The sequence below is a fragment of the Calypte anna genome, chromosome 10 (genome assembly GCF_003957555.1).
Source record: "Calypte anna isolate BGI_N300 chromosome 10, bCalAnn1_v1.p, whole genome shotgun sequence".
NCBI classification, from domain to species: domain Eukaryota; kingdom Metazoa; phylum Chordata; class Aves; order Apodiformes; family Trochilidae; genus Calypte; species Calypte anna.
In genome coordinates this window covers 271,798-290,319 of record NC_044256.1, presented here as the reverse complement: position 1 = coordinate 290,319, position 18,522 = coordinate 271,798, and the positions used below count along the sequence as shown (strand labels likewise).

General features: G+C 40.4%; 1 protein-coding gene across 1 annotated transcript in view; it reads right to left on the bottom strand.

The window, feature by feature from the left end:
- MYO9A (myosin IXA) overlaps nucleotides 1-18,522 on the bottom strand; it is a 165,339-nt gene that overhangs the window by 51,454 nt on the left and 95,363 nt on the right. The window contains exons 10-11 of the mRNA XM_030457120.1: nucleotides 15,335-15,451; nucleotides 6,871-7,005 (exon numbers count right to left, since the gene is read on the bottom strand). Of these exons, the coding sequence (XP_030312980.1) occupies nucleotides 6,871-7,005; nucleotides 15,335-15,451 (252 nt within the window). The remainder of the gene's footprint in view (nucleotides 1-6,870; nucleotides 7,006-15,334; nucleotides 15,452-18,522) is intronic.

The window sequence follows — 18,522 nt, the reverse complement described above, 5'->3', positions numbered from 1 at the left end:
ATGAAAATTCCCCAAAGAAAGTGAGAAACTGTAAAATCCTTTTTTTCCAGTGTAGCTTCACAGGGGGAATGCTTCCAATCATGTTCCATCATAAAAACCTCAGCTAATCCAGAATATTCACCTAATACCCAATACTCTCCAATGCAATCAATAGGCACAGATTTTGGGATACTTAATTGTACACATTTTGCCTAAAAATCCACAACAGAACAGAAGGGTGAGACATTCCACTGTGCAAACACCATCTGCTTCAGCTACAGGTGGTGTTTGCAGAGTGGGAAACTAGGAATTAAAACTACTTCCACATACCTCTCCATCCCTAGTTGACTTCCCCAGCTTAAAATATTCTCCACATGTTCTTCAGAAAATATTGTGAGTCAACTTGACACCCACCAAAATATAAATTGCAAAATTTTGCAAATTCACACTTAGAGCCACTAAACCCAAGCATATAAATTGCTTCTTTCTTGATTGCTCATGCAGAAACTTGGTCCCATCAGCCTTGCAGATGCCCATGAACAAGAAGATATGAAAAATATCTCAAAAAGTTCAGTTCAAAGATTAGAAATGAAGCTGTAATTTGCAAACTAACCTACAAGGAAAAGAACATAATATTTCATACTTTAAAAATTACATTAAGATTAGTCATTTTTATATGATAAACTAAAGGAGCTAAACCTTGTTAAAGCTCTTTTCTGGATACACACACACACACACATAAAATCTATCTTGGGAAGCTTGGGAAAGCTTTTTCAAGGATGGAAATGACAGCAATGAGTAGGGAAATCTCTCAACCTGGAGAGATTAGCCCAGGATCAATAGATTGATCCATCCATCCATCCACCCATCCACAAGTGAATCCATCCCATGGAGGATTAATTACTTGTCCAGCAAACACGGGCAGGCACCGTGAGCCATTCCCAGCCAAGTCCTCTGGGCTTAATTTGATAATTAAAATGAGCTTTATTTCATAGAACCTTGAGATGGGAAAACCTTATTAGAGAGGTCCCAAATGAACAAGACCAATGGCTGGTTTGGTGTTGGTGCTTATGGGCTACAGACGAGGCACATGCCTTGGGTTCCTGACATCCCTCCAGAAAAGGACATAGAGGCTGCTGCTGCTTTCATTTTATCTACATTCTCAAATTAAGTAGAAAAGGAATTTATACCAGCAGCCATATATATATATATATATTTCAATAACACGCCTGCAGACACAGTATATATAAACATAAATCTTCATCCTCTATAAATGTCCAGTCTAGAAATGGGTTTATAAGTTGCTCTATTTTAATGATGTCTGGCAATGCTGGGGCTCTGGCAAGAACCCCCTGAATTGCTTCTGCCACCTAGTTTGAAGTCCCAAGCCATGCTGGCAGCCAGCTTTGAAGCACAAGTGCTCCTTGAGATGGTCTCCCTCAAGGTGATCACTTCAGAGGCTCTTCAGTGAACGGCAACTGAATTTGGCTTTATTTTGAGGCTGATCCTTTGCCTGTGGACAATCTCTGCTCTTCTTTAGTTCTGCAGCCTGAGATTTTAATTTTTTGTAATACGGACTAAAGAAAGTGATTTAAAATGACAGGTTCAGCCCTGGGTTTCATGCCTGTGGCTGTATGAGCCACATCAGCCCTGCAGCACCCATCTCTGAGCTCAAAACAGCTCCCTGTGCTCCAGTGGCCACAGCAGGTTTCAATCAGAAGTTGTATTTTGCTCTCAAAATGGGGGAAATCGGTGATGAGTGATTCAGCTGGCAAACCACACCTTGGCACGATACCATGCCCTGCCTTTGCAGGAGCATCTTTCTTCCCAACACACTCTTACACCAGTCAGGAGTGTGAGCTTCAGGATGCTGCTGTGTGATCTGCTGGCAGATTAGTTTCTTTCATTTTTTGCTATCTAAATTAATGGGGAAAATAAATATACACCACTCAAGGCATATTTAAGAATACTGCTTCTGGGAGGTATATATAGTATCTTATATATTGTAGGTTGTATATTATATATGGCAGGGAGGTTGAAACTCTATGATCTTTTAGGTCCCTTCCAACTCAAACTATTCTATGGTATGACAGTATATATAATATAATATAATATAATATAATATAATATAATATAATATAATATAATATAATATAATATAATATAATATAATCTTTATTAGGAATGTTCATCATCTGTAGAAACCCAGGAACAAAGGGGTGGCAAACCAAGGCACCCCCAGATCCCAGGAAGTGGAGGACCCAAGCCAATGCTTTGAGGGACCAGTGATGACCAGTGCTGGGTTTTATTTCAGCCCTGTAACTTGAAATCTTCCAAACCTACAGAGAACATTTTAAATTACTGCAAGCTTTTTTTAATATTTTTTTAAACATGAGTTCCATACTCCAAGCATCCTTTGTTTTTCCCCCTAATGTGAGTTACACATGATGGTGTGTTGCCAAATAATAAATCAATAACTTGTGCAGCTCATTATTTCTCCACGTGTCATATGGCCCAGAGCTGACAGCAGCATTTTTCACAGGGCATCCAGTTTCCCATCTCCAAGGAAAACAGAAACTTGAACTGAGCCTCCCAGTTTGCTACAGTTGACTTCTGATGGTTGGCTGTTGTCTTCAGAGGCAATAAAGAGGCATTCAAGCCTAATCAGTGATGAGAGACAAAAAACTCCTCACTCCAGGAGGTCAGTGCTCCAAGCAATAGGACAGAGATTCTGTTTTCATAGTTTATTGTTTATTTTGTTTATTTTAATGTATTAATTTTAGTTTCATTACAATTAGTTTACTTTCAATTTACTTTGAATTTTCATATTTTAATTTTCTATATTTTAAATGTCCTATTTTCTTTTTCTGTATTTCAATTTTCCTGTTTTAAATGTTTGTATTTCTATATAGCTCATGCTCTCACTTTTCATATTTTCTCTAAATAAAATGGAGACAGAGCAGCACAGCATGAGAAAGCCTATATATCCAAGATGCTTTTTAAAACATTGCAGCCATTTCACAGACTAAATAAACCACCTATCACCCTGTCCAGCAACAAACTGATGCTTTTTAAAATTAATTCACTCCTACTGTGATGACCAAATTGTTAAAATGTCCATGATTTAGTCCAGACTGTCAGATTTTTCCACCTATTACACGAGACCAGTAAAACCTAAAAACCTCCCTAATTATTTACAGAGCAAACACTTCACAAGAGGTGCTATCTTCATGAAATGAAGTTTATCTATCTGAGCAGGCTGAAGTTTGCTGGCTAGGATATCAAACTCACTGGGGACCCCACCAGAAAACAGACTTTGCTCAACACTTGAGCTCATGCCAGTTGGTCAACTTCCAAATAGTATAATGTGGCTTGGGTTTTTTTTTTTCCAGTTTCAACCTTGGTTATTCATCTGTATTTTTAAACAATAAAAGGATGTCCTCAAAATTAAGGTTTGGTGGGTAAACAAAAGGTAGAAAATGGGGAAGAAAAGAAGCAGCAATGGCTGTGGCATGGAAACTATTTTGTGCAATGCTCTAAACTGGCCTTATCTGCTCTGCAGAGGAGGTCACTCAAGGAGGACATGGGGATGGAGCAGAGAATCACACCGAGGTGTGATGCTCTGATAGCACCTTGTGAGTCAAAGAGATACAGGGATTTCTTGCCTGAAGTCACCAGGTCAAGGGAGGGATGAGCCCGTGCTGCCTGGAAGAGCTGAAGGTATCTGCACTTTGCATGGAGCCTGGTGAAGGATGCTCCATCCTCCTGCTGCCCAGAGCAAGCACCGCACCAGGCAGTGTTTGCAGCCACCAGTTCCTCTCATCCAACCTCCTCCCCATAAACCTGTGAGATACACAGGGAGGAGAAAACCACCCCTGCTACATGATGGAGGATGCTGTATTTAACTTACAGTTCCTGAAATAGCAGTTGTTCTAGATTAATACATAGATCATTACCATCTCAAAGCCAAGAGTTTGCCTATATAGACCAGGATTTATGATCCTGGCTTTTACTGCCTGGCTAGGGTTGATCTTTCTTGTACTCTTCCATCATCTACTACAGGATGTTCCCATGAGTCATCCAGAACAGCTGGTTTAGAAGAAACAAGGAACCAAACTACAATAACCTTTTTTATCCAAGGCAGAACTCCACTGTTTACCATTTTTTGCTTTCTCCTATTTTTCTGCAAAACATGGGCAGCAATGCATTGTCCTTATTCTAATGGCTGGCTCAAATAGAGCCAGTTGCTACTGCAAAGACTTTTGCAGGCTCTTGGAGACCAGCAGGGCAGCCCCTGTATTTGTCAGGGTATCAGGGTGAAGCCAGACTCCCTGAGGAAGCCTCAGCTGCCTGTTTGCAAACCTCTGGAAATAGCATTGACTTCAGACAGAAGGTTTAAAAACAGGTTTGCAAAGCACATTGTATTAGGTTTCACCAAGAAAAAAAAATTTAAGAAAATAAAGGTGAAAATAAAGTCATGCATCTTTGAGATGACTTTACAGTAGGTATGTTGGTTTCCATAACACCAGCAGTACACCACAGCAACAATTACATCATGGCTAAATACTGACCGTGCACACAAATTTTAAGAAAAATCCTTAGCCAATACTTCAATTCATCATTTCTTTTTGCAGAAGCATCAAATTACCTCAGCTATATATGTCCAGGCTCCTACAAACTTTGGACATCCAAGCAGCCTATCTCTAGACACAGAGAAGCCACAGACATCTCAGATAAATTCACAGCTCAAAGTAATATAACTATTAGGATATTTTGAAACACAGTATTAACAACCAAGTCTTCAGGGCAACTCTCATTAAAACGCAGGACAATCTTTGGGCCAGCTAGGAAGGAAGGATAGTCTAAAGACATGAGATATGAGTGTGTATCATCAGTTTTCCCCCCTACTCCTCCTCATGCAGCAGGTAATGGCAAGAAAAGGAAAAGTAAGTGATAAAACCATACAAATAATTCACCCAAGGACTGGCACTCCTGCAGCTGTACAGCTTACTTAGGTTTATAGAAAGCAAACAATGCAGAGACAATGGAATTGTACTCCAGCAGAGTTTGCAGTGCTCCAGCCTCAGGTGGATGATGTGCTCTGGCATGAAGAACTGGAAGGAGCCCTTTGCAATCAGATTGCTCCACAACCTCTCCTCTCCTCCATATGGCAAATAATGACTTTACTGACTTCATGTGCTTGATAGCTTTGCAGGAGAAAGCTAATTAGGCCACTGGTTATAAGCAGGTCCAAGGAGAAACAGAGAGCAAGCAGGAGCTCTGCATTTACCCTGGGCTTGGGGAGAAGCACTGACCTTCTAAGAAATCCTCCTCCAAGCAAGGGAATTTCTTTATGGCTGGCAGCATCTTGCCTCCTGCAAAGCTAATGGAGGCTGCCAACACCCAAGTGCCCTGAAATCCCACCTCATCAAAGTATCACCTCTTTCTCCAGCTTTCAAGAAGGGTATGTTCTCCTCAAGTCCGTTCTCAAAAGTTATTCAGAAAAACCTAGCTGTATTTGCTTAGCAAGTCTTTTATTTTGCCTTCTTATGGTGGACAATGGTAAAAAAACCCTGTTTCTAGAAATACACCAAGTTTTCTCAGTAACTTCTTCAGGCATCTATTGAGTAGGGTTCATCAAAGACCAGCTACAAAACTGAAATAAAATAGGTTTCAGCAGCTCTGCTCCACATTCTTGTCCAAAAATGAGAGAGTTAACAAGGAAATATCAAACCTTAGACAAACATCCCCAAAGTGATCCACTCAGGGCTACAATGCTTATTTTTGACCATCCTCATATACAAGGAGATTTCCCTTTCTGACTTTTGAGATCTTTTATAATGCTGCACAGATAGAAGAAAAAAAAAATCCAAAACCAAACAACCACAAAAAGAAACTACCAGGGTTTCTGGGAAGGGCTGGTTTAATTCTCTGATCTCAGCTGGACTCAGGCCTCAGAGCACAGCACATCAAATACCAGCTCTACTGAAACCAATGATAAGGAGGATTTCCCTTTTCTTCACCCAAAGAAGAATATCACCTCAAGGGAGGGCATGCAGACTGGCATTAAAAAAGGCATTTTAAAGGTCTGTCACATATTTACTCCATTATACAGCCCAATTATATGTTGTACATCCATGAAACATCATATACTTGAGCAGTTTTCTTGTCCTGCTTGCTCTCAGATAACAAATGATGTTTGGAGAAGCCTCCTCCCATCATAATTAATAGACCATGCCATTTTGGCATACATGTTACCTGATAAATTATGGCCTGTATTGCTGTTATCTCAATTGCAACACATTACTTTGAGGCTGGAAAGCAACACACAGTCTTAGCAAATCTAAAGCAAAGCTTAAAGTTCAACCTCTCCTAATCTGCCAAGGCTACTGGAGGTCATAAAGACTTCAAGTCTGCCCCTGCAGAACATGTATGAGTGTGGCAATCCTCCCTCCCTACAAATTAACACTAGAAAGCAAAAAGCCACCAGAATACTGGAGTGGTATTTTCAACCGATGCTGAAAAATAACTTTAATATGATATTAAATGACATAGCAGCAAGTCCAGCCAAAAGCAGGAAAAAAATTGCCCACAGCTCAGCCCTCTCAGCATGCATGAAAAGAGACAGAAGAGCAATGGTTAAGTTCTTCATGATGTTTGAGGATATTTGTAACCCAGATTTTTTCTTTAAAACCTGCAAATCTCTGATTGGATTTTATTTTACAGGTAGCAGTAAATTACAAGGTGAGCGAATTTAAAGCTAAATTTGAATTATTGAGTGTATACTCTTTAACATACAGAAATTAAAGGGGCAATTTAGGAACCTTATAAGCACCACCAAACTCAAGTCAACGCTTATTGGAATCAGAGGCATAATCTTTCCAGACATACCTGTTCAAGTTTGAAAATGTGTTGGTTAAAGTAGTGTTGCAAGCGCTCGTTGGCGAAGTTAATGCAGAATTGCTCAAAACTATTATTTTCATAGTCTTCAAACCCAAAAATATCAAGTACTCCAATGGATAAAGTCTGCAAGAAAAGTAAAAATGCAGATTAGAATAAAATCACATAAAGTAAATGGATTGTTTGTACGCAGTACCTAATCTAAAACACACAAACAGAATTAAACATGCTTAATTCAGGACTTTTAATTTTTACTGGAACTGTTGATACTATGCCATCTGGAAGACTTCACCTACATCAGAGAAAAAACATGTAACTTTAGTTACCCTGACAAATGGCCTTTTCCTACAAGAAAAGTCCTTTTAGAGTTGTGAGGTTTTGGGTTTGTTTTTTTTTAGTTTATAGACAAATTGCCATCTTTGAAGAGACCTGAATCCAGTTCCAAATTACTGTATTGGATCTAAGTCAGTGTTTTTCTTTTGAGGGAGAAAATGGGGATAGGATTGGGGTAAGAAAAGGCTACCACCAAGAAAACACTCCACAGAAACATGCCTACAAGGTGAATACAGGGTGTGTAAGCAAAAACGCCGCAAGCTTTTCAAAGAGTCACCTGCACAGCACAGGTTTGCACAGAAAGAATCCATTACAACCAAGGAAAATAAGCCTGGGTACAATTAAAATAACATCAAATATAAAATACCAACATCAGATGAATGTCACCTACAGAGAACTAGAACCCAGACAGACTGATTTTTGGAATGTTGGGTCATTCTCACCTTACTGAAGGGGATGTAAAATAATGCAAAAATAGTAATGAAGCTGAAAGGGGGGGGCTCAAAACCACCTCCTGGGCCAGGTTCCTTCATAATTAAAAACTTCAGCAACAGAGCTGTTGAGTAAATAAAACAAAAGCTCTTTTTCTAACCTAATGACCCAGGAGTTCACTTTCCCTCCTTTCTGTGCCCTTTGAAGACTTGGCTACTGCTTACCTTGAAGAAAGGTCCCTTGGTTGGGAAGGGAACCAAGCCTCATTTCCAATGGATGTTGTCCCAGGGCCCTGTGCTCTGGCACAGCCATCCCTGCCCCAGTCACCAAGACATGAGACATTCTCTGCAGGACCAGCCCAACCATTTTCCCAGCTCAGCATGTCCAACCATAGCAGCAGGACATCCCACCCTGGGTATGTCAGCATAATTCTTCTGTGGTCTATCACCCTTTTCTACCAACACCCATGGTTTCAGGAGGATGGAGGGGGAGAGGTACATCTGTGTCCCTTTACTGCACAGCCAAGAGATGTATAAAGATATACACATCCAATTTTTTTTTTAACCCACTGACACTAGGGTTCATCACAACTCTCAGGCTAGCTTCTAGAAGTTACCAACAGAGAAGTCTTTTCTTTTACTAAATCCATACCCAGTATGGTGAGTTACAGTTGTAAATTGATTTTTTTCCCACAACTTTGATGGTTTCATAAACCTCAACAGTATCTCACCCCATCCTTTCTCAAAACTGAAGAGCCTTAACCCTGTTTGGTCTCTCTTCTAACTTTCTGAGATGGTTATCAAGACATGGGTGCACCCAGGTTTACTATGCTGGCAAAAGGAGGCCAACACTACTATGAATTCATAGCTGCTTTGCAGCCTCCTGGACCCCTCCTCTCCTCCCAGGCCACCCTCACTCCTTCCACACCAGTCAGGCAAGGGGCAAACAGTAGCCCACTGGCCACGTGTACATTGGTCTGCAAGCAAGCACAACCCATCACTCCCTGGCTCAGGACCATCCTTTCTTCCCTTAATTGGAGTAGAAATGTGGACCTTTCTCCTTTGTGTAGGTACTGTTTTCTGTGAGAATTGATCACTCAGCACTCTGAGCCCTCTGCTTGGTGGACAAATATGGTAAACAAAGGGAGGTGGGGATGAGCCAGCAGATGAACCTGATTGACACAGGGAGCTTAGGCAAAACCCAGGCTTAAGTAGGTTTAATTTCACGTGCAGCTTCCAAACCTGTACATGACTTTTTCTGGAGAGCTCATCCATCTAGCAAGCCTGTGCTCATCAGAAAAGGAGTGAAGAGTCTGAAGGACACATGCATGGACAGCTCTGCCAGCAGTTTGTTAGCAAACCATACTTTGGGTTATAACCAAAGCCATCTTGCTTATACATGGACTGTATTCATGTGTTACCATTAATTAAAGAAAAATATTAAGCAAAGTAAAAACATTTGCACTGGTGAAATGAACAAAACCTCAAGCAGGGAGGAGAAAGGAAAGTGTCACTTCACAAGAACCTGAGAGCTGCCAGGCACCCCTGCTTTAATCTTATTGGTCTTATCTGCACTCTGGATTTCATATGACTACCTTCCTAACTCCACTGCCAGAAATATAAACCAGCTTACCCACAAGTTTCTCTACACCACAGCTCGTGCATTTTCAACAGAGAACATAACGTGGGAGGAAAATATTCCTTCTGTGCTCAACTCCTGACCAGGGAACCACCTACGGCTAGAACAGAGAGAGCTGCTGTGGGCAGGCCAGCCACCCGGCTTGGGAGCTGAAGCTCTGCATGATACAGACTTTGGCTACTAGAATGAGTGAAAAAAGTATTAAAAACAAAAATGCAATCACAACGACACGATTATAACTAATTTTCCCAAGAGATCTTTGGCTACTATATTCTTCATCCAGGATTTTTTTCCTGTTCCAGGGCCAGACTCTTTACCTCTTCATCACCTTTCAGCCATGACAAGGACTGCTACTGAAGGTCCTTGGCCAGCTTCCCAGAAGTTTGCATCATTTGGCAAAACGCCCATGAGAAAGAGCCATTTGACCAGAAGATGGAAATTAGGAAGCCATGAGACCAAGGACTGAGCCTGGCAGAGGGATTTGCTCTCACTTGCTACTTCCCAAGGGTCAAGCCTCCTCCTCCTGCTTCTCTCAATGGAAGGGGCAACCCTATTGTTCACAGATGTATTCATTAAATGCCAGCCTAACAGCCAGAAACCTTCTGCTTCATCTTTTTTTTTTTTTAAATAGATTTCAGTAAGAATTCTTCTGTAACACTTGGAATAATTAGGTCACATTTTACCTATATTTCATATAGAGAAAGTGGTGACATCAACAGGACAAAGTGCCTTTTTCTCATCCATGACACTGATGCCCCGTTCACATCACCCTTCTGAAAGCAAATCCCAACCCCAACGCTGTGCAAGCTTCTCCCTCCAACCCACAAGAGCTCCTGAAAATTACTCTGGATAAAAGCCTCTATTGCACTACAGAAAATCAGGACTTAAAAGAGAAAATGTACACACTTCCAGAATCCCTATGGAATAACTGACACTGGCTTTCACTAATGCTCTGTGGAAATAGTTAAGTCCCTGCCACAACTGAACACTTAAACAAAACAAGGTTTTTGAGATTTCACAAACATAATTTAACAAGAATTAGTTGAGGAAAAAATACCCCAAACCTTCTTTCAACGCTGGTTCATTTAATGTGTTGAAACTTCTACAGAATGTATTTTAATGTGTGCATGCAAATAAACTCATCAAGCAAAATACAGGAGTTTTATATAGGAAAAATTTTGCTATTTCAGTTATAAAAGTATCCTCTTAAAAAACAAAGTATTTTGAAATTTTTACAATTTTTTTGCTGACATTCCAAATCAAATAAACTCAGCCAGGAACTGTAAGAAATAATCTGTATTTAAGAAATTCACTACGGGTGTCAAACCATAGAAGAGGTGGATGGTTAATTCTGCCACAGATGTTACACAAGGAAAAACAGTATTTTTCTCACACCACTGACTATGTGGACAACTCCTGAATACAAATTTTAAGATGCAAGAGTTGGTTTGCAGAGTTTCATGCCAGAGGAATGAGGGCAGAGCTCTGTGGTGAATCAGGTCGATTGCCCTCTGTTATAGGAGGAAGCAGCACAGAGCTCCTGAAAGAAAGAGGTCAATGTCTTTAAATGGGTAAAACTTTTAAATCTGAGATGTAGGGCTATTTTTTTTGCCTTTCTGGCCAAACCCCCCCTCATTTATATATATATATATATATATATATAATTTTTTCTTTTCCCCCACCCCCATTATAAAGCAGCATCAATCTACCAGCACAGGGACATTCCTTATAGCAAGGTGAAATAAATATGATTTCCCTTGAAGTATGTATATTTAAATTATTATGCTAAACTGCTTAAAAGAGGACCAGAATCTGGATCATTCTAGGACTAAGTTTTCAGTTCCATATTCAATAAAATAATCGAAGAAATTTTACCTTTACCAGTCTTCTAATTTCTCAGTTTCAAAGTCACCCTTTGAAAAGTGCCACAAAGAAAGCAGGAAAACATGTAATACAATTTAGACTCCAATTTGCCAAATCCAGCTTATGTGTCAGTGTCATTCTTTCATCAAAACTAACATTTAAAATTAACAAGTAGGCAGCCCAGACAATCCAGCAGTGGGTGACTGCTTTACTTAAAATCAATTTTACTGCAAAATTCCTGTATTTAGAAGTGTCCATTTACAAGGATTTTTAAAATTTGGGCAAACCCTAGGTTAGGAATCACGTCCCCTTTGAGTTAATAAAAATGACCTCATGGTTACCTAAAAAAACATCCCTTTAAACCCTTAGCAGGAGTCTTAAGGGCTTTCAGCAAATGATGGTGTTGAAGCTACATTCATGTCTTCTTCAATTCCCAAACCACCAATAAACAGCAATTGTTGGAGCTGATTTATGTCGCCTCGAATGCACACTGGTGATGTCATTCCATCATCGAGGACTATTTTTTTTTTGGCAATCACAAATGTTTCAAATTCTGAGAAAAAATATTTTCTATTATAATTCTTTTTTTATATTCTTTTTTTTTTTTAAAAAAAGTATGGGTTTCTTTTGGTTTTTTTACAATATTGAAAAACAAATACTCTAAAAAAAACCCAAACAAAACCTCATCACCACTAAAACTAAAAGGACTACTCCAACCTACATCACTATAACAGACAGCATGGCTATTATATAAAGTCAGAGGCAGTGACTTGCTATGAATTTGGAAGTTGGGACCTACAAATAATGAACAGATGCTCATTAAAGCTGGTGCCTGCTCAGCAATTCTTCCCTCTGCTTCAGGTCAGACAGCTGAGGATTAACTTGTTGATTAAATTAGAGTGATTTTTCATCACAGACATGAATTCTTCATGAATTCAACCATGTGTTTTCTTCCCAGCCATTAATTTAAATGAATTCCTCTTGTGGACATGAATTCACATTCACCAGCATCAGCAGGTAAGCAGAGCCTTGTCTCAAGATAGCAGTGGGGCTATGTAGGCAGAAATTAAGACACTTCACAGGAACCAAAATGGGAAAAACTTAAAAAACAACCAACCCTTGGAAGAAATGTCTTTTGGTCCACCACAATCTACACTGTATCATCACTTAAGCAACGAGACGGACTTCTAACAATTCCTAACCTAATTTACAGAAGAGGAATTAAATAAGAGACTCTCTGAGGTTCAGTAATCTAGTCCTCAAGAGGAGAGAGTGTCTCTGACCTCATTAATAAAGGTCAAATTTCAGAGAGCCTGTTGTAGATCATGGTAACACAGAAGAAGCTGAAAGTGGTGGAGAGAAGATGGAGGAAAAGGGAGTCAGAGTGAAGCTGATACCCAGTAGCACTGCTATGAGCATCAAACACACAGTATCAAACAACTTATTTAGAACTTGGTTCAGAAATAACGTGCACTGAAACCTGTCAGCAAGCAAGATAAGCCAAATCCCACTGTAATTCCCCAAAATAATTCACTGTACATTTTACTACATTTGGATATCGAAGATCTGATTTACATCTTCCAAAGACTTGCTGGAAAAAAAACAAGTGGAAGGACAACAGCCTGGTTTTTTGTGGTTTTTTACCCAGCTTCATCTTTTGATCTTCTCCTTGCTGGTGATATCAAATAAAGACACATATTGGGATAAGAAAATTGTCTCCATTCCCATTGTTCCACTTTTAGGAACTTTTTAGGACCAAGGTCTTCCTACCACCAAACCACCAACTCCACCAGAGTAAGGAGCTATAAAAGTCCTCCTGACCAAACACCATCTGCACCCATGACCTTTATATCCTCCACCAGTTTGGCTGAGCAGGAGATTTGGTTAAAAGAGCTGTCCAAGTGGCTGGGGCAATGCTGCTTTGTGACAGCAAAAGGACTTGGGGAGACTCAGACGGCTGCACGTGTTTCCACAGCATGCAGAGCAAACCCAGTGGCAGCCATAGAGCCTGGAATGCTCAACCACTTGCTGGCAGCAAGGTTATTCCTTGAGGACAAAGAAGCAGCTATTTCCAGCCCTGCCCAGTCCAGGGAGGCATTTCTCATCCCTCTGTGCTGGAATGACCTAAATTAAGACTAAAAAGAGAAGGGGTAAGGAGGTGACGGTGTAAAACAACTCCAGAGAAAATTGGCTTGTCAACGTTTCACGAGGATGCTCTCTGCAGCATCAACTCTTAATTTAACCTCTCTACCCACAAAACAGGTAGGATTTGTGCAACTGCATCACTTCTCAGGGACTTGTGAAAACCAACGCACATTCATGGAGGAGGAGAAACCTAACCACATTTCCTGTCTCTAGAAGTATGTAATTCTTGGTATTTTGTTCCCTGCCTTCTCTAAAAACCTGGCAGGCATACAGCCCAGGATTGCCTTGGCTGGATCTCACTGCTGCTCTGAGCCTGCACATTCCTGAAGCTCCAGGTCCTGGGTGTTTGCCAGCAGAGGTGGATCTGCTCTTGGGCAAGGGCAGCGCATGCTTCAGGCACTGGCTGCCTGACCTGGATCATACTGCTACACTATGTGATTTGAGGAAAAAAAAAAGAAAGAAAAAGAAAAAAGAAAAAAAAAAAAAAAAAAAAAGCAAGGGTCAGAAAACTGGAACTGGGAGAACATGAGACGACAGAGGGAGACAGGCAAGGGGGAGGTCATTACGCTGCACAATTTGGGCTGGAGGGAGCAAAGGGTTAATATGCAGCAGTGATGCTGGGAAACAGCACGAATTTGGGCTGTTCCGGCTCTTACCTGCTGAGATTTGAGGTTGGGAACCCAAGTCTAATGGCCCGTAAACATCTACTGCTGTGCCCTGCTATTCCAGACATGCTGACCAAGCAAGCAATAGTATCCTAGTCTGATTTTCTATCGAAATATTATGGAACAGATAATACTGTTTAAAAATCATTGGATCATTAAAAAATGATTAATTAGTATTGGAGATGCATTTCCTCTTCAAAATGAATTCACCTTTTCTGCTTCACCAAACACGCCAACAGCTGTGGATGTTTCTTCCCCCAGGCAAAACTTATGATGAGTTGGATTTAAAAAAAATCAGGAAAGAACACAATGTTTTTGGTAAAAAAGTTAAACAGAGGGTGAGGAAACACGGGCAGTCAGAAGAGACACTGGATGTTACCCACCTTAACAACCCTTCTTGTCAGAAAAGCATATTACCAAATTTTATTTGTGTCTATATTTATTTGCAGTCTATAATTTCATTCCACAAGCCCTTCTGTGGAGTTAAATAAAGGATGAGCTATGTCACAAAGCCCTCCAGCTTTGGTCTTGTGGTGTAACTCAAATGTAATGTTAGCACTTAACAAAACAATCCTCCTTTTGGCAGCTGCAGCTTCAGCTGGGATGTACAACCAACCCCTCCAAACACACACACTGCTGGCCTGTGCCCAAAATTCCCAAGACCAGGGTCACTGGTGAGCTGCAAGCACGTGCCTGCATGGACACGTCTGGACAGCTGTGCTTTTTGGGTCAGCATCCCCTCGTTGTGATGAGCATAGATGAACACAAGATTGATTTTGGAGAGGATGTCCTTGGTCATGGCATCCAGCCCCATCACTGCAGGAAACATCATGTAATCCTTCCCATCAATTCCCTGGAAAAATGGTTTGGTACTGGGCCAGCTTCACTCTTCCCATTATGACCTTTTTTTCCCCCCTAATCTCACTTTCCTGTTGGTCAGATATGTGCTATCTCAGCACCTAACAACACTACAGCTCACTCATGTTTTCTAATTATTTTTATGCAGCAACTTCATCAAAATTCCTCTCCTGTTAGCTGAATTTCCCAATTTCCCCCTCAATGATATATGGATCTATAGTTTTACATACAAGGGGGGAAAATCATTTGGTGTTGCTCCTGGAGGGAGTGGGAAAACAGGTTTTTGTGGCCACAACAAAACCTCTCCACTAGCCACTTGGAGGATACATTATTCAAGGTGCTTCACCCTTCCCAGGTCAGCAAACACCACTTAAAATAAAGATGTCTAAAATATTACCTGAGGAGAAATTAACTTGATGCTAAAAAATGTTCCATTGGGACACTCAAATAATTTAATTTTATCCTCCTATTACCGATTTTAAAAACACAACAGTGTGGCCAAAAGGATGGTGAGACCTTACCTTGGTGTTTTCCTCCATGTCCTTTGAGTTGAGGAGTGCATGGTTAATTCTGAACACTATCCAGTCAAATAGGGCACTGTACAACGATTTAGCCATGGAGTTTCGCACAGTCACAGCCTGAAAGAGAGAAGAAAAAACATGAATGTAAATTATTCCTGCTCTGCATTGAAATGGGTTTTGCTTCTCAAGCACCCATGTCCAACACCCATATTTCTCTCTTGCCAAAGCTTTTGTCCAGGTTTTACTTTTTGTCATGTATTGATGCCATTGGGTGTTAGTTGCAATCACAGGGCCATGAGATGTGCCCTTTACCTTGGTTTCCTTTGGTGCACCCAAGCAGATGATGAAGATCACAGATCACACTGTGAAACCCATCACTGGTGGCAAAATAAAATTAGAATAGATATAAAAAGGAAAAAAGATATTAAAAATATGTATTTAACATCATCAAGATCCCTTTTTTGGGAAGAAGAGGAGTATCCATATCTCCCAGCAGGTGATGTGAAAGCAATCTGCAGTGCCCAGTACCAGCAGAAGGGCTACAAAAGGGGAGGCTAAAACCCCAGTAGTAAATCTGTAAGTGGTCATGAAAACTTGATATTGTACAGGTACTGCCCAAGGGGAGCTGCAAGTCTCAGCAGGCAGATTCCAGATTTCTCTTAGAACGCAAAATAACCCAGAGAAGGGCCATCCCCACCACAGTGCTCCCAGCCACGACGCATGGAGGTTTTGCTTCATCATCGACAATGAAAACCAAGATCAAAGGAAGGAACCTGAGCTGTGCTTTCCCAAAGACCTGTCCTTTGGGACAGGCACTCTGTACATAACCTCAAAGCACAAATTCATATTTAAGGGCTGTCATTGTTCTTGCCACTGTGATTCTTCCTTGGTATAAATTATTACCTTGAGCTGTACTGAAAAACTCTGGTACATATTGACTCCCCAAGCAGCCTTATTTCACTGACCTCAAGCAAAAGCCTGAAGAACATGTTCCATGAGTGCAGATGTTCAGAGCACACAAGCCCACAGAGTACACAAGCCTCTGTATGCTGCTAAATATTGCTCAGTGGCAATACAACCCTGGCAGATAAGCCATGCTGCAAGGATAATTAGAAAACCTTGCAACAATTAACAAGGAATTACTCACTTTCCTCAAAGAAGCATTGCTGCAAACCAAAACCAAGTGTAGGATGAGAACAGGTGAGCAACAGGACTGAAAGGATTTGTTGTAGCATAGAACAAAACAGGGATTTGAAAGCCTGACTATGACCTCCTGAAATTCCTGAGTTATCCAACAAGATTTGGAAAGAGGCTGGCATTCAAAGACACAAACAGGTCTAGCTTCCACTGCTTTTTCTTTCCTTCACTGAATAAAGTTTGGAGGAGGTGGGGGTTTTTTTGTGTTTTTATCACATACATTGTTTGAAGGCTTTTTAATTAATTTTTTTAACATTCTCCCCAAACATGGGGGAATATTTCAGTGAGTAATATTAAATCTCAAGACCATTTCTCTAGCCATCTCAGCATCTTTGGTTGGATAAAGCTGGAAAACAATCACGGCCACTGTCATACCAGAAAAATCGGTCTCTGGGTCTCTTGACCTCATGATGAAGGTCAAGACCCAGGAGGGTTTCTCCCTGCTATCATGTTTTGTCCTAGTGTAAGACAGCCCAATCAACTGCTCCAGCAGAGAAGTGTGCAATTAAAAATGAAAACCATTTCTATCCAAAGCCAAGAAAGGGCATTGTTTCCTCTACACAGTCATATACACGTTTCTATCACATCGCTTTTTTAAGCCCCTCTCCCCTCCTTTTATTATATGCTATAGGGGATGAGCAGGACTTTACTGCTGAAGTTTCCACCTTTTATTTTTCATTTCAGCCATTCATCTTGGACTGTTATATGTCACCAAGCAGTGTAAAATATTACTAATCTTTAAAATCCTTGAAATAAAAAAAATAAAAGAAAATCCATAGAGCAATTAGTTTCATTTGTCTGGCTCTGAATTTTCTGTACTTATTATCCTAACAAATACTAAATGTCAATATTCTCTGCAATACATAGCACATATCATGTAAGGCTCCTCTTCAGGCAGCCATCTACAGTTTGTTGTCTCTTCTGCAAGTCTCACAACATGACAGTTCAGCAAATCTGGAACACTGCAGCACTCAACAAGACATTTTCTTTTTCACTCACAAAGCAACAGAAATGTAGCCCCTGCAATGCCAAAGCAAATCTCTTGGGGATCAAAGCGAGTGCAAATTCTTGCCCATACAGAAAAATATTGCTGATTCAAAACCAAGAGAGATCAAATAGGCTTTAACTCAGCAATTCAGGAAACAAGCTCCAGACAAGGTTTTAATCAATGGCTTCCCGGCTTATCAAAAGAGCAAGGATAAATATTTTATTTATTATGTGTGAGAAATGCCATGAATCGGGGCTGCCCAACTTCTGCTAAGATTCTGATATAAAATATTTGGGGTTCTTCCTAAATATGCATTGCCAAATTAATTGGCCTGAAAGTTTTCACGACAGACAATCAGGCTACCTTAAAAAATGAGACACTTTTGGCAACATCTTGTGCCAAAAGGAACAAGGAGAAGAGAGCCTTAAGAATTCAAATCTCTCTTTGAAGTGTTTTGGAGCAAGGACTTTCAAGAGTTTCAGCAGCGACAGGCTGTGTTTTAGAGACAGCAAAAGATATAATCTAAGAAAAGTAAATTGGCTCAAATTAAAAGCCTCTGTAAAACACTCTTGTTTGTGTTGTATACAATGCATTTAGCTCAGTAGATTCTCAATTTTTAATATTATAAACTCTCTGAACACAGAGGAGCACATGTTCTGTCTGCAGCATCACCACCACTTCCAAGCCCAGGGTCAGTTCTTACTCCTGTTCCTTCTGCACTCAGCTGAGATTTTAATCTCCAAGTAAAATTCTGTTTTCTGCTGGTTTTTTTCAAAATCATTGCTGGAACTCAGAAAGCAACAAGGCTGGAACCTTCCCTTCCCCTAAATGAACAGTTCTGTTGGTTGCAATCAAATCATAAACTCCAATAACTAAAAAAAAACTATGAGGTAATTATTATTATAAATTCTTATCTATGAAACTTGAATTTTACAGGCTTCTATGCTATAACAATGCCACCTTCATGTCAGACAGTCCCATACTGCTTTCTCCCACAGAAGTA